This window comes from Lingula anatina, chromosome 3 (assembly GCF_051362555.1).
Source record: "Lingula anatina isolate TDL-2025a chromosome 3, LinAna3.0, whole genome shotgun sequence".
NCBI classification, from domain to species: domain Eukaryota; kingdom Metazoa; phylum Brachiopoda; class Lingulata; order Lingulida; family Lingulidae; genus Lingula; species Lingula anatina.
Genome location: NC_141769.1, coordinates 33,603,344 through 33,619,667, shown reverse-complemented (window position 1 = coordinate 33,619,667; position 16,324 = coordinate 33,603,344). Strand labels below are relative to the sequence as shown.

The 16,324-nt window shown below is 37.8% G+C and overlaps 2 protein-coding genes across 4 annotated transcripts in view; one reads left to right on the top strand and one right to left on the bottom strand.

The window, feature by feature from the left end:
• The window catches only part of LOC106175158 (laminin subunit gamma-1), a 47,239-nt gene extending 36,341 nt beyond the window's left edge, over positions 1-10,898 (top strand). Inside the window, exons 10-27 of the mRNA XM_087009717.1 lie at positions 214-516; positions 880-1,104; positions 1,546-1,731; positions 2,308-2,437; positions 2,632-2,744; positions 3,048-3,209; positions 3,600-3,752; positions 4,043-4,183; positions 4,514-4,708; positions 5,048-5,357; positions 5,573-5,710; positions 6,036-6,213; positions 6,583-6,705; positions 7,087-7,201; positions 7,465-7,664; positions 7,832-7,990; positions 8,231-8,330; positions 8,723-10,898. Coding sequence (XP_086865843.1) covers positions 214-516; positions 880-1,104; positions 1,546-1,731; positions 2,308-2,437; positions 2,632-2,744; positions 3,048-3,209; positions 3,600-3,752; positions 4,043-4,183; positions 4,514-4,708; positions 5,048-5,357; positions 5,573-5,710; positions 6,036-6,213; positions 6,583-6,705; positions 7,087-7,201; positions 7,465-7,664; positions 7,832-7,990; positions 8,231-8,330; positions 8,723-8,994 — 3,203 coding nt within the window. The 3' untranslated portion in view covers positions 8,995-10,898. The remainder of the gene's footprint in view (positions 1-213; positions 517-879; positions 1,105-1,545; positions 1,732-2,307; positions 2,438-2,631; positions 2,745-3,047; positions 3,210-3,599; positions 3,753-4,042; positions 4,184-4,513; positions 4,709-5,047; positions 5,358-5,572; positions 5,711-6,035; positions 6,214-6,582; positions 6,706-7,086; positions 7,202-7,464; positions 7,665-7,831; positions 7,991-8,230; positions 8,331-8,722) is intronic.
• Positions 10,899-11,170: 272 nt separating this feature from the next.
• Positions 11,171-16,189, bottom strand: LOC106175172 (glycoprotein-N-acetylgalactosamine 3-beta-galactosyltransferase 1). Of its 3 annotated transcripts, none has more exons than XM_087009722.1 (5): positions 15,369-16,189; positions 14,508-15,226; positions 13,863-14,333; positions 13,081-13,247; positions 11,171-12,621 (listed from the first exon to the last, which is right to left on the bottom strand). In XM_087009722.1, the coding sequence occupies exons 2-5, from the start codon at positions 14,683-14,685 to the stop codon at positions 12,511-12,513; spliced, it is 927 nt and encodes a 308-aa protein (XP_086865848.1). In that variant the 5' UTR covers positions 14,686-15,226; positions 15,369-16,189; the 3' UTR covers positions 11,171-12,510. The 3 variants fall into 3 exon arrangements, with proteins under 3 accessions (XP_086865848.1, XP_086865847.1, XP_013412496.2); XM_087009721.1 differs by lacking the exon at positions 14,508-15,226 and having other exon boundaries at positions 11,171-12,291; positions 12,469-12,621; positions 15,369-15,862; XM_013557042.2 differs by lacking the exon at positions 14,508-15,226 and having other exon boundaries at positions 15,369-15,855.
• Positions 16,190-16,324: the final 135 nt, after the last annotated feature.

Sequence of the window (16,324 nt, the reverse complement as noted above, 5' to 3'; positions counted from 1 at the left end):
AATCTAATATCTATGATCTGTCTGACAAATATTAAGGCTTTTCTAGATCCTGGTTTTCCAGGATTTTTGGGTGTCAAGGTTAAAAGGCAAATTTTAGAATTATAAATTTAGATTTATTTCATTTTAATTTTATATTATTTTATTTTAATTTTAATTTGTTAGAGATTAATAATTACTTGAAGATATTTTATTTAATATTTTCCTGTTATGTAGCCAAGTATTCTGGGGACCAAAGTAACAGCTACAACCAGCTGCTGTCGTTCAATCTCCGCGTGGGAGAGGAGGGGGCGCGGGCCTCCATCATGGACATAGTGTTAGAGGGCAATGGTCAGACAGTCTCCGCACCTATCTTTGCTCAGGGGAATCCACTGCCCAGGAACATCAACCAGGAGTACAGGTTTGTGCTGAATGAACACCCGCGTTACCAGTGGACACCCCGCCTAACAAGTCTTGATTTCAGAGGAATGCTGGCTAATTTAACATCCATGAGACTTCGAGGCACCTATCAATCACAGGGTAAGAGATACAGTAGCTCTTGTTTAAAATTATAAGTGATTGTTACAATTTTTTTTAAAGTAAAAAAACTTGTATTTCTAAAACATAGGGGTAGATAGAATTAGATGATATGAACATGGCGTTTGTGTGATGTACGGAAAGGATGTTTTTCTGTCACAAATTTGCTGATGTGCTGCTTTACAAATCTAAATTAATAGAACTTTTTTCATTTTTTCTTAAAATCTTTCAGATGTAAACCATAATTTTGACCCAATTTGCATAAAAACGACAGTAAGATATGATAGAACAAACACACACTGCCCCCCTACGGTATTACCCTCTGCCCAGTATATAACCCCCATTTTCTCTCTGTGATATTTCTAGGAGTTGGATTCCTGGATAATGTCAAGTTGGTGTCAGCGCGGCGTGGCAGTTTCGGGGACCCTGCCCCCTGGGTAGAGCAGTGTACCTGTCCCACAGGATACGTCGGCCAGTTCTGCGAGTCCTGTGAGCCGGGATACCACAGGGATCCACCTGGTGGCGGACCCTATGCACGCTGTATCCCCTGTAACTGTAACAACCACTCAGACACCTGCGAGGTCAACACAGGTCAGTCAACTCTGATATCTGGTCATAAAATCTTATTTACAGCCATTTGAACTTTGTTGATTTTGTCCTAAATTGGCTGTGTTTTGTAGCTTGCTGAAAACCATGAGTTTATGTGTGTATTACATGTGAGTAGAGTATATAAAATGGTTACATTTTTCATGTAACAAAAGTATGTTTTGATTATGAAAGATTATGATAAAAAAAGGAATTGCATGACCAAGACTTAATGCCTTTGAGTTTTCTCTAATGAAACTTGAATCTGTTAATGATTTATCACTTTGCATTCAGTGGGTTCTGTCCACATCATGTGGCTATCCAAGTCATCTTCATATGCACCATCAGTGGCCATTTTCTGAGGAAATTTATTCATTTTCTGATCCTTTGATTAAAGAATTAATTGTAAAATTTAGACTATATTGATGTTATATTTGATTATTTCAGGTCGCTGTATCTGCCAGCACAACACGGCAGGCACGAACTGCGAGGTCTGTAAACCTGGTTACTATGGTTACGCGCTGGCTGGTACCCCAAATGATTGCAGTCCTTGCCCGTGTCCAGATGGAGGCTCCTGTGTGGAGTTACTGAACGGAGAGGTGGCCTGTATTAACTGTAGGGAGGGATACGCAGGTAGGGAACAGGGCTAGATAAAATAATTCATGGATGTAATATTCATCATGTTGACATTAATGTAGGTATGGAAACAGAGGTAGATAAAATAATACAAGGATGTAATATTCATCATATTGACACAAATGCAGGTATGGAAACAGAGCTAGATAAAATAATTCATGGACATAATATTCATCATATTGACATGAATGCAGGTATGGAACAAGGCATTTTTGAACGGTCCTCTCTACATATTTATTATGTTAATGTTAGTAAAGAAACTAATGGTGCTGACATGTTAGCACAGTGCAGTATAGGAAAATCTACATTTGACATCACATCATGTTATTCGCAACAAATCATATTTTGAGGAAATGCTGGTAACACAGACCTTATACATTGGTTCTTAGGTATTTGAATTATAATTTTATTATTTGGGTATTTTAAGCAGATAGGGTCAAATCTGAGAAAATCAGATAGTTGCTGATATCTTTCTAGAAGTGAAAGATGTATTTAATATTTTTAAGGATGTTACTTCAGTATAAAAGTGATTTTTTATCTGTTCACTATGAAAGCTGATTTCTTTGTTGCCAGGCAACCGCTGTGAGTACTGTGCAGACTCATACTACGGAGACCCAACAGGTCGCTATGGTCCTGCCTCACAGTGCCAGAAATGTCGCTGTAATGAAAATATTGATCCCAACGCAGTGGCCAACTGCAACAGGTGGGTAAAGATATCTAAATTTTGGGAATGCTGCATTTGAAAGATTGATTTCTAATTGATGACTGATGAGATATCAGCATTGATATGTAAACTACCATTTACTGCCATTTCCACCATATTCCTTATTTTCTTTTCAGCATTTCAATTCAGTTTAGCTTCATTCCCATGCTTTATCAATTTCTTCTCTATTGCAGCACAACAGGAGAGTGTTTGAAGTGTATCTACAACACAGCAGGGTTCTACTGTGACCGTTGTCTGCCTGGCTACTACGGGGATGCCCTAGCACTTCCAAAGGGGGATTGCAAAGGTCAGTTGCTAGGAAACCATTTGATAGTAAATATATGTACATATAAAGAGAAAAACAGGCAGAAAAATTGGAGAATTAAGTTACTGAAAATTATGATTACTTGGTTTAATTTAGGTTCTATCTCAAAGCTGCCGCTTAAGTGCATCTTGTTATAACTTGCAAAATGCAGCAGTGAGTATTGTCAGAAATTAGTAGACAGTTGCTGGGTAATACAAATAAATTACAACACTTGCTTATTTCACAAACAGTATCACAAAAATGTTCTTTTTTCACTTGTCATTAAGTCCTGCGTTGTTATTTCAGCCTGCCAATGTTATCCACGTGGATCAAGACGACCAGCCAGTGCACCAGATGGCGTTCTGCTGTGTGAGGCCAGGACAGGCCAGTGTCCATGTCTGCCATATGTCACTGGACGGCAGTGTGACAGGTGTCAGGACGGATATTATAACATTGATAGCGGGAATGGTGGGTGTGATGTCAGCTGCTTGAAAGTTGACTAAAAGATGAATATTTCTGAAAGTTGTAAGCTAGTAGATGATAAAAACAGCTGTGAAGCTAATGAAATCACAAGATTGACACAGTGTAATGAAAAAATACTGTGCAGAGTAGGGACCTTGTTTCAGGAAGGTACTTAAGTGTTAAATCTGCATCGCTATTGTAATATTAGAAGCTACTTAACTTAATCATGAAATTTATATTATTATGATACAATCATAAAGTGAAGGCATCAGGAAGATATAAATATGTCCCGTGTACTTGGCAGCACTGTGTCTTCAAGCTGTTAGCTGTAGCAATCTATTACTAATTCAAATGATAGCAATGTGTAGTATAACCATACTGTGACCTATATTTCAGGCTGTGAGATGTGTATGTGTGACCCAGTGGGTTCTACGGCCTTGACCTGTGACATTCAGACTGGTCAGTGTAGCTGTAAACCTGGCGTAGGAGGGAGAACATGTGACCAGTGTCTGCCGTACCAGTATGGCTTCTCACTGGAGGGCTGTAAAGGTGAGGGGTGGCTTTAAAGTCCAGCCTCACTTAGCTTTGAGCTTGGCTGTGAGATCGAAAAGAGACAATGTGTTGAATAAGACATGAAACTGGACAGAAAGTTTTTAAAGATGATAGCTTTATGCTTGTGTTACACATTTTAGTTTATGATTCAGAAGGAAGAAAGAAAGAAAACTTGCCCCTTTTTTAACTAACAGTTTTCCATACTTTATAAACTTAGTGTTTGATAATTCTGGAAATGATGGGAATTCTGGTATTGCTTACAATTCTATATTTTAAAATATTTCCAGCGTGTGAGTGTAGTCCCGAGGGTTCTCTTGATGCCCAGTGTGACGTGTACAGTGGGCAGTGTCCTTGTAAAGAGAATACAGAGGGACGGCAGTGTGACAGGTGTAAGGAAAATAAGTACAACATCACTGCAGGCTGCATAGGTAAGGGAACATTGAACTGATCACTAGGGTTTAATGTTCAGATGAATTGATCAGTGTATTAAATCTGGATTGGAGTATCTTAATTGTGAGTGGGAAGGGTGTGGGAGTTTGAGATTTTAAGGAAAAAGTAAGTCTGTGGTAAAATACTTATATTTTTCCTTTCCACTTTGTGAATCAATTTCTATAATTATTATCATGTTTGGTCACCATGGTAATTGTCATCCAGGTTCCAGTTTTGTGAACGGTCACTCATTTGCAGTAACTCTCTCTCTCTCTTTCTCTCTCTCTCTCTTTATACATATATATAAATATATAATTTATTTGTTTCAGACTGTCCGCCATGCTATAGTCTGGTACAGGACAGAGTGAACGAACACCGCCGTAAGCTGATCACCCTTCAGAACATGATTGCCAGCATTGGGCAGCCAAACACCACCACCATCGACGACACAGAATTTCTGAGAAGACTGGATGAGGTGAATGCCTCTGTGAATGCACTACTGGCAGACGCTCTCTTTGCATCAGGTGGGTTTTTGCTGAGCTGTGGTTGGAATATTTTTTCTGTTAGATGATTTCTTTATTTGATGTTTTAAAGAAATGTTATCAATATGTTAAGTTTTCTTAAATTGATGGAATTTATAGAAAATTTTCCCGTTGATAAGGATCCGCACAATTAGACCTTGGTTAGCGAGGTATTTATATTGTGTCATTTTGTTACTATTGATAATCATAAAACCAGTGTGTCCATTAGGGCAATTGAAACATTGAAATAATTTTTGTGACATCTAAAAAACGGAGGAACTGGTTGGACTGTGGCAGATGAAAGTTTTATATAATGATACAAAATATGATGTATAATTGAAGGTGAGGGAAGCCCAATAGGCAAAGAGCTGTCCATGTTGAATGAGGCTTTAGGAGAGCTGATGGTACAGGTTCAGACCATAGCTAATAATGTACAGAAGGGAGAAACCAGCGTCAGCTCCGTCAACTCTGATCTGGCCACAGCAAACGACATCATCACGCGGGCAGGAGCAGCACTCAGCGATGCCGAGCAGTACTTGCAGAATGAGGGCCAGAGGGCGCTGATGAAGGCGAAGGATGCCCTGGCTCTCGCTGGTCAACAGTCAGCACAACTGACCAATATGTCACGAGAGGCAAGGCAACTGGTGGAGAAGTAAGTGCAGAGCTGTCTGATGGGGTGTGGATGTTTACAGAAGGACAGAGAAGTTTTTATTATTTGCATTTATTTTTGATTTAGCTAAAATAATTTATATTGCGGAAACGAATGAATGAATGAATAAATAAATAGATAATTAAAGTAAGATCAGTAAAATGCAACAAAATTGACCTGATTTTTACCTTGTAACTAGTTGAGTATTGTGTTTGTAGACAAGAGGAGGAGGCTAGTGCTATAGATCAGACGTCAAGGACGGCCCTGAATATCTCCCAGGAGGCCTTGCAACTGCTGCAGCAGACGTCAGAGGAGCCAGACAAGACAGCTGAGCAGATTAAGAAATTAAAGGATCAGTGAGTGTTTGATGAAGAAATAAATCTGATGATAAAAAAATACCAACTTAAGAAATGAAAACTATAAAAGTTTTTGTTCCTTTGATTGAGAACAGATACTTAAAAAGTTGATAATGTTTTTGGTTGCCCAATGATAAATATATGTTATCATTTGTAAAATTTGTAGTTTAATGTCTTCATATTGAACCAGATAAAATTATGAGAATAAGATAAATTGTTATTTTGAACCTCACTACAATCAGCTTTTAATCCTTATAAAAAATTATCATCATTCTTAGATACTCTCCCAGTAAAATGCTTTCTTATTCATAAATTTTCTCTCTAGGGTGTCTGGGTCCAGTGATCTTTACGACAGAACCGAGCAGCTGTCAAAGCAGGCGCGGGACCTGGCCGTGGATGCCTATAATGAGGCCCTGGACCTGTATACCAGTGCGGGATCTCTGATGTTACCAGACCTGAAACTCCCAGACCTCCGCACCAATATCACTGGCACCAAAAATGATGTAAGTTATCATTAATTTGTATCTGTTAGGCCCCATTCAGAATATGGGACTAACAAGTACGAGGGTCAAATATGGCTGACCCACTTGAATACTTCCCCACGGGATATCTATTCATTGTCTATTAGTGGATTAGGCAGCAAGCTTTGTAGTGGGTCGCCATATTTGACCCTTCAACCAATTAGTTCCCTATTCTGAATGGGGCCGTAGCCTATTCCAAGTTAACTCAGTGAAAAATTATTAAAGTGGTTTTCATTTTGAACCAATTGTTTCTCTAGAATTTGACCAGTAAATATACTTATGTGTGACTTCTTGATTGGTCCTGTTTATTGTAATGGAGTTATGGACGTTCAAGTTGTCTTTCTTTGTCAGGCTGCGGGTATTAAAGATGATGCTGAGACACTGATCAAGGAAAATGAGGAATTGATGAAAGACGTGACTGAACAGAGAGCTACAGCTGAGGAACTACTCCAAGATGGCATCAGGCAACAACAGGTAGATCTAGATTGAATACTTCATTGCATATGTGGGTTATATTCCACATTGTCAACTTATTGATAGGGGAGATATGTTGTATAGCTGACAGGTTTGAGCTGTAGTTATTGCACATTTGATAGCAGGAGTCTTGTGGTGAAGCTATGTGAGATATTAAAGGTCCATGTCTTATAAACTAAAACTCTTCTTGGGTCAAAATGTTCTTGAACAGAATGGAAGTGTAAATGGACAATTTCAATTCTGCACATGATGTCTTTAGAGAAGTTCATGCCTCGTAGGCTGTATCAGCCCTCACTGTGATACCTTTACTGGGATGTAAATGTAATGACATTAAAACTTGGCATAATTCTGGGATATTAATTGTCTCCTTGTGACATTTAGATAGCTGATGAGCTGTTAGCGGAGGCCGATGCCGCCAGAGCCGTGGCCAGAGACGCCGTGGCCAAAGGAGAGAAAACCCTGAAGGATGCTCAGAAAACTTTGGCAATTTTGAAAGGTGGGTTTATGAGAGGTCATCACAAACTGACCATTAAAACAGTTTTGTATGGTTTCACGTTTTGAACAGTTAACCAAACTGGAAGATATACCTTCCCTTTTGTATAACACTGTTGTTTTATCTGATAGAAATCAGTTTAGAGGGTAACAGATTTCTTACAAAGCATTTTAAAGGGAGATGGTTCGAGTGAAAAATAATAGGTGTCAAGAAAATGTGGTAAGATTAAGGACTTTGATAATTGATATTCTGTTTCTTTCTGGTAGATTTTGATGACCAGGTGCAGCGTAGCAAGGCGCAGGCGGAGGAAGCCATGAAGAAGATTCCAGACATCGAGAGCCTCTTGGACGAGGCGAACAGGAAGACACAGCAGGCCAGGGACGCCCTGAGTGGTGCTGAGGCCAATGCCACGCTGGCAGAGAAACTCGCTCTGGAGGCCAAGGACATTTCTGAAATGGCTGCCACGGTAACTAGGGGGCTTTTTCAAAGTATTGTTAGCAAGTTACTAAATTAGCCATTAGTATGGCAAAAAGTATGAAGTTTGTTTTTGTTTTTTTAACTTTTGATAATGTTGAAATACTTAACATTTATAACTTGTTTGGTGCATTTATCTGAACATGTTGATGTTTGTAGGAAGCAACAAAAATCTTAGGAGAAGCCCAGGAGACGAAGAATGCCGCCACTGCCGCCAGGGATAGAGCAGATGCCTTGGAGGGTGATGTGAAGGCAGCAGCAGATAAACTGATGGACTTTGATGGTCAAGCTGATGTGGACAAGAATCTCACAGACCAGGTAGATTATAAAACATTAATTTACTGGCAACTGAAGTGTGGTTTAGGATTGTACAAAGGGGTGAAAAAATTGACAGTATGGGTGCAGTGTTTTATACATATTATACCTTAGTATTATGGTTTTAGTATTGAAGAAATACCAATAATTATAATACTTCCTATTTGCAATTATTACTTGCCCTTTTCCCTTGATATCTGTACTAATGAACAGTTTCCTTATCATTGTTGTAAACTTTTTCAGGCTCTTAGAAAGGCAGATAGAGCCAAAGCCAGTGCTCAGGAATCTTCAGACAAAGTGGGAAAAGCACTAAAAGATGTTAACGACATTCTGTCAGAATTAGGTAAGTCTTAATTACTGATGATTGGGAAGTCTTCAGAAGGTCAGTGAGACTCGCTATTTACTCACCAAGCATGGACTTACAAAGTCTTTGCACAACAACCTCATTTAGTAGAGAGCTTTGTGTCACTTTAAATCTGATTTTGTGATGGTATAGTTAAGGGCAATGGCATTATTCTGTATTATTTGTCAGTTAACAGATTTTTTATGTTAAAAAAATGATCTGTCTGAACCTCTCCATTGCCCTTTATGAAACTAAAATGAATGATTATTTTGTTCTCTGGTTGTGTGATACATAGTTGTTAGTGTTCACATTGAACATATCATGTTTGTTTGTTTAAGTTGCCATACATTTTACTGACATTCCACCTTAATACAATGTTTTTGTTATTACAGCTAATTTAGAAATGATTGACACTTCACGTTTGGATATTCTGGAGAAAAATCTAGCTGAAGCAGATAAAGCACTGTTGGAAGCTGAAATTGATAAGAAATTAAAAGAACTTTCAAAAGCTCAATTAATTCAGCTGCAGCAAATGGAACAGTATACTCTGGATCTTATACACCTACGAGAACAAGTAGAGAATATTCAGCAGATTAAGGACGTCTTGCCAGATGGCTGCTTTAAACGGCCCAAGCTGGAATCTGGAGCGCAGGGCAGGCGATAGTTTGAGCTTCAGTTTAACAGAGGACCTATCAGAAGGGACACTGATACATATATATATATATATATATATATATATATATATGAAGGATAAAGTATTGGGGAGGGGGGATCTTCAGAGTCCCAATTTGCAAAATATCCAAAAATTACCTCAAAGATATTATTGTCAACCATTTGTTGGTTGTTTGTGTAACTTACAGCACCTGCTTTTTTTAAGGGGAGAGATTTTGGGGTGGGGGTTGGGGGTGGACTTTAACTAGAAATGGTTGCCTCCATTAAGCAGTTTGTAAATTTTTACTTTTTTTCCGAGACTTGGGAAGGGTAAACTATTTTAGTCTTAGTTATTGAAGTTTGCACATAACGCAAGCCATTCAGAATCTGTCAAACAATTATTGTTGCATTTTTAAAGTTTGTAAACTCAATTGTTATACTTATATAAAGCCCGTTTGTTATCTTCTCAAAAGACAATTGTCTGCATTTCACTTTTGCTGTAAGGTTTGGGCTTTGACTTTAGATTTTTGTAAGACTTATCAACCAAACCATTCAAGGGGGATACTACACTAGGAGAATGATTTGTCTGCATTTAAAAAAAAGCCTCTCATGCCAACATTTAGTGTGTGAGCATATTTCGAGATTTGCTGGTTTTTCACTTTCATCTGTTTCTTTATTCCTATTTGTTGCTTGCATTTTAAAGAAAGTGATGGGTTTTATATTCACTTATAGAATGGTGCTAATTGCATAGAAATCCAGTAACATAAATGATAGATTTTAACTGCTGAGGGAGAAAATATCTCAATTTTTTGTCCCCTTTATCTGAAGTCTGGGTATCCTAATATGTGTGTTTTTCTTGATTTAAGTATTGTTGGGCATTCCATTGGATTTGCTTTTTGTTCTTGTTAGTTACATGGTAGTCTTGCATGAATGCCAACATATTTATACTTTGGCAATATTTTCACCACAGTGGAGGTGTGGAGAGAATGATTTGAACAATGTATCATGTCAATTCTAAACAATTGGATTGAAGATAACAATTATATAACTTGCAATGACTTGGGGCAATTGTAAAAAATCTGCCAAATGCTTTAACAGAAGTTTGTTTAATGATTTTATTAACTTTAATGCTCAGTTTTATTGGAAGCTTTAGAAAATGAAAATGTTCAAAGAGTAAGAAGAGTTAAGTTGGGAAAGTGGGATGCCTGTCAACTCCTGCTATAAACAAAAAGATGTCAGTAAAAATTACCATTAAGAAAAGAGTAATAAAGAAGGCCATATTATTGGAGTACTTGTAATTGATTTGAATATGATATTCCAATGAGATGTATAGGAAAATTCACATTTATAACAGTTACAAGTATCTTTGAACATGATTTGGTGAGTGAGAGGACAGAACGACACAGGCCAAAATATTTTTCGTGCTTTAAAGTAACTCTGTTGAATTAATTAATATTTCTGTGGAGTTGTGTACATATATGTAGTCTAAAAAGCCTAGCACTGCCAGAGGACCAGAGCGCCCTCTACAATTCTGTGGAACATAAACTGTACTTGTACTGTAGTCTTTTATATGTTATTCGCTGGCCACTTTATACACTATGTAAGTCGTTTTAATTATTATACATATTACTATAGTACATGTACATTATTCCTTATTCTATGATGATATTATATAATATTTATGCATGTATTATATGTTTTGTAGTGTTTTTAGATCGTGCACCTAGTTATTGTAGTGTATCCAAGTGGGGGATGTCTGTTTTTATTAAAAAGTTTTTACGACAGCAAATATGAAAGTGAAAGTGAACGCAACAACTGATCTTCATTAAGAAATATGAAAATTAACTGAGATGCTATTTTGTAAATCATTGATCAAGCAAACAACATTAACTGATAATAAATATAACCTTTATGGTGGATTTTTTGTCGTGATTTTGTTAAGGTGGCAAACTCGATGCATTCCGTTTATCATGGGAAATCTTCAGCCTGAGCTCTTCAGTGGCAACCTCACGAAACCTTGTATACCGCACTTGACCATGCGTTTTTCTCATGTTTGCTTACAAATAAAACTAAACTGAACAACCATTTATCTCAAAAGCAACCGTGTTATGAGTGTTATCTAGTGGTTAACATACTCAAAGATTACTTTCGCTACTTTTAAAATATAAAAAAAATTAAACACGTTTGAATCAATTTTCATTTCCCATTTTATTTTATTCTTGCAAAACATTAAAGAGAATATAGAATATAAATGGGGAAATAACCGCAAAGAAAGTTTTAGTCGTTTGCTGCACCGTACTCGATCATTTCTGACATCACTACTCCAAATTCAGCTATCTCAGATGGTTCTAATGGAATCATTTAAGAAAATGAGCTATTTGTGGAAAAAATGAGCTTGTAGTATTCACTTTTTAACAAAAGCAAGAATTGAAAATTATCAGTTTTTATGTCAACTTTCGGAATCCGCTGAGAGAGAGGGGGGCCTCCCCGGTCTCATGCTTGTATTATGTTGCAACAGTTAACATTAAAACTATTTCTTTGAAGAAATCATGATCTTGGCAATGCAGAGAATTTCAAAGTTTCCGCTAAAAGTATTCAAATGGCAAAAAGCATATACTTGAAACTTACAGAAACATTTGAGTTGTTTGCTTTTTTTACATTCATGTAAGATTTTGCGGCGTATTATCCAGTAAACGATATTCCCTACATGTATATTCCAGCATCATCAAGCTTTCGTTTATGTACCCCCAAATTAAATGCAATCAAAACCTTTATGCATAATTTGTAAATAATCAGTGAGATGATCCTGATGCCATAAAGCCTCCTGGAACGTTCAAAGGATCATTCGTATTGGAATTACCATTCGACGCGGAACTAAGATACTCCTGCATCTAGTAAGCACCTGTAAACCCTGCCCTCTTTCCAATTAGGTGAAAATAAAAAACTTTCGGTGCGTTGAAGTCGCAGCCGTCGCCTGTTGCCGCCGTCTGGCGGTTGCTTTTCTGTTGTATTCATTTTGACAATATTTTGCAAATAATGACTTTGGGTGGGGTCGTCTCGGGGATTTACTGAGCCAAAACTGGGATAATTGACAAATGCCTTTGGCGTCGTTTGTGTTTGTTTGTCACCAGGATAACTCGATAAATTTTACATGGATTTTGATGGAATTTACTGGATATGTCACGAATGGGCTTCTAAGTGATTAGAATATGGTGGTGAGAAGTGATCCACATCACCCACTGGTTACAAGAATTTTAAAGCATTCTTCATCATTGGCTTTTGCGTCGGTCCGCGCTCTCTGACTGCCTTTCTAGATACAAAAGAAATCTTGTCTGAATTACCACGACAGAGACACGGCAAAAGTGATTTCCATAAAAGCTGCTCCAAGTTTGCAAGAAACCAAACATTTAAAATGGCCACAGAAAAACTATCAGAAACTGATCCGAATAAAAAAAGAAAAATCAAACGAAGAAATCATCAAAATTACCGACGGCATGCACTTTTCAGTTTGTAATAATCGTCACCTATCCTAGTTCGTCCTCATAACGTGTACACGGTTCAAAAGATAGTCGAACACATACATCTCCAAGGGGTTTATGTAGTGGAATGCTATAGGAAAGTCACTACAGCAGTTTATTCCCTGAAAAGTAAGATAAAATAAACCTGTGAATGTTTTTTGACCAAATATATATCCCTAAATAGTCATTATTAAAGTTGCATTTAAATCGTTAAAATAACAGTTCCTTTGAGCAAAAATGTTCATTAGTTTGGTAGTTGAATCATAAATACTTTCATACCGTTACCTTACGGTCAACCTGGACGAGGCCTTCACCAGACTGATGAGAGCAGTTGTTGACAGTCATTGACTGTATAAACCTCTTAGCTGTCAGTGAGTGTCAACCTCTGCTCACGTCAGTCTGATGAAAGCTACTACGTCTAGGTTGACCGTAAGCTAATGGCATGAAAAATTTTCGGCTGGCGTTTGATAACTTTCAATTATGAACATTGCCTTTGATTTAATTGTACAATAAAATCTTTGTTGACTTGTGTTTGACTCTATCAAAACCGAGGTTATAAAGTGGAATAATTGTCCCAGTACCCGTCTAGCGTTGTTCTGATCTTTCTCATAAAACCACGGCGGGTAGAGGCCCAGGATGTGTATTTCCGGTCTATAGAGTAAAAACCTCTCTCTACCAAATTCATCACTGGTATTGACAGCTTTAGCTCCAACCATGGAAAGGCACTGAGCAGTCTTCCAGTCCTCGCCTGAGATAAAGTGAAAAATATCCGTGAAGTAAGTCTTAAATGCCAACAATATTCAAAGAATATCATTTCGCAACGATAACGTCAGTACTTTAATTATACATATTGATGAGACATGACAGTGACAGTATGTCAAACATGTTTCGAAACACGTCAGTTAAGCCTAGGTCCAAACCGAACATACGGGCTGCTATGTGCGGTCTACGGCCAAAAAATGGGGAAAACGAGGGAGTGCGTGCGTGAGGAGCACATCCATCGTGCGACTATTGGAGGACGCAAACAGCGCGTAGAAACTTTTCGACATGATCAACAGCCGCTACGTGCGATCTAGCTACGTCCTAGCCGGACGCAAGGAACCTAAAAACCGTGCGTCCAAAACGTAGTTGGGACCTAGGCTTTAGTGCACAGTAAGAACAATGCAGATGAAACTCGGTATTGTAAGAACCTTTGTAAGAAGTGAGACAGTAAATTGGGTTGTAAATAGCAAAAAGGCAATATTTTAATCTTTTTAGAATTATTTAATAGTAACGTTTGTGAAACAAATGGTGGGGGGGGGGATTAACCAAGTTGTTATCCCAAATGTTGCCATTCTTGGAAATAACAAGGGCATACCCTCACCTTCACCGTCAGGAATACAGGTGGGTCGTAGTGGGAAAGCTTTTGTGACTAGAAGTCGAAGAGCTTCTCTGGAAAGTACAATTCCCGATCCTCCGCTCATGTACGTGAAGTTGTGCCGTTTTAATTTCAAAGTATGGCCGATATATTCCGCTACTGTTGGATCGCGATGAGAAAGGTACTTTCGTAAGTTTTCTACGATTACATAAGTATCTGGATCAGCTTTAATGAAATATTCTGCTTGCTCGGCAAAATTGTTGTGGACGTACGTCCAAGCCGCTTTTGACTTAGCTGAAATATGCTCTCTGCCGCTGCTAACATTTAGTCCAATCGTAGGAAAGCTTTTGTTCTCTTTGGAGCTCATGAATAAGCGAATATCACACTTTTGTGTCCATGTATTTTTGACATGAATCGTTCTATTGTCCAAATCATCTGGGTCTGTCAATATCCAACAAAGGATCCTATATTTTGCTTCTGAAATTAAATGAAAAAAAAAATGCAAATTCATTATGAAGTTCATATTGTTGCTAGACAGCAGAGATAAACGGAGATATTTCAAAACGCCAGTAAATGCATATTAAATTGGTTTTTATTCTATATTTTATCGTTCAACCGCTTAAACGCAATCAAAAAGTGTATCTAGGTCACCTTGTTCCTTTGCAGCATCGCTCTTGTGGCGCAATTTCTCTCCGGTTTGTGGAGGTTCAAATATCCTGACTGTATCTATGTTACCATCCATTTGAACACAAGTGTTCATCCATAGATACACGTTAGCACACAATATGGCGAAATTGACAAAACATACAATGTTCCTTATTCTCCACATTGCTCTTGTTCATGTAAGTCTAATATTTCCTCCTTTGATATAATTTGATCTAAAAGCAGCTTATTGGTATTTTGCCTGGGTTGACAAACCACCTTTGTTGTTCGTTAAAAAGCGTTTTAACCTCCAAATGATGCAAAAAGTGCTGCATAACAGTTTCTAACTATGGCTACCATTAAGGCAAATCAATGTGTCGTAACACAGGAAGATGTGCGCGTTACTAAATCTTTTACTGTGCGCACATTGTCTATGCATGGTGGAATTGAAATAGGGCTAGTTATGGAAAAATATCCATAGAGCATTACGGTAAAAGCTTTGTTGAGAAAAGCGATATAAAAACCAAAGACAGTCACAAGCACAAGCATCTTAAAGTTGGTGAAAGGCATGCTATGCTCATTGCACCTGCATCTAGGTAAATGTCAACAAGGAAGAGGCACGCATCGAGATGAATGAAAGGACACAAATGTGTCAAATTAGCTTTAGCAGTTTAGGATAATAAAACACCAATTGCCAAACCTACAGACAAGCAGATTAAAGTTTCTTTCTGAAATGAAATAAAACATACCAAATTTTACGAAATGCATTTCGTTGAGAGGCAAACGAGCGAACTTCAGTAATTAAAAACGACCACTGACATTGTAGACAACATAAACCTTATATAAACTATAATCGGCAAAAAAGGTTACCGTCTCCTTTGGCAGCAAAACTCATATTGTGCGATTTCTCTTCAGTTCGTGGATCTTTCGGCAATCTACCAGTATCGGTGTCACCGTGTATTTCAGCATAGATACTCATGTTCACAAAACAATGTACCAGTAGTAAAGCACATAATATGGAAAAACAGCCAATCCACACCATTTTGCTGAATCGCCCCATAGCTTTGTTTTGGTATTTCTACACTTTTTCTATTGAGCACAGAACAATCAATGGAGGACAATAGTGTGCTCCAGCTCGTGGGTTCTCCGTCACACCTTGAATAATTAATTCTACAGGGTTTGGAAAGATATAATTGACTCTCATCTGACCATTCTGACAATTTTGGACTTCCCAAAAATAAGTCAAAATTGACCTGTATCTCCTTTTATCAGGCCTGTCGTTTCCTGATGCTATAATGAATGTAATTAATGTAATTAATGGTGTTTTTGACGTTCATTTGAGATATGAACATTAGTACTCATTTTGAAGTATTCATTGTAAATTGATGTTATTTCTCTATGTATGTTTATCAAGTTGGTTGGATCATATTTAAATGACCGACACTATATTCAGATAACAAATGCCGTTCAAAAGGCCATGATAACATCAGGTCATTCTTGAAACCAGATATGTATAGTGTGGCTTAAATGGACCCCCTTACTTAACTTTTATTTCACGTAGTTCGATGAGATCGTTGTCGGCACTGTCATAAGATAACAGAGGAGTTTATCTGCAAAAGATAACGGTGCATTTAAGTGTAGACCTCTTGTTCTGACCAGACGCTTTTAGTGAGCGCGATTTGAGATAGCAGGTCCACCACGAGGTCAATTAAGTAAGCACGAACACTGTTAATTACCAACTTCCGATAAATACCAATTACCGATGCAACGCTGTTTTCCTCACTGGTCACTACATTAACATAATGATACACAGGATGATACACATA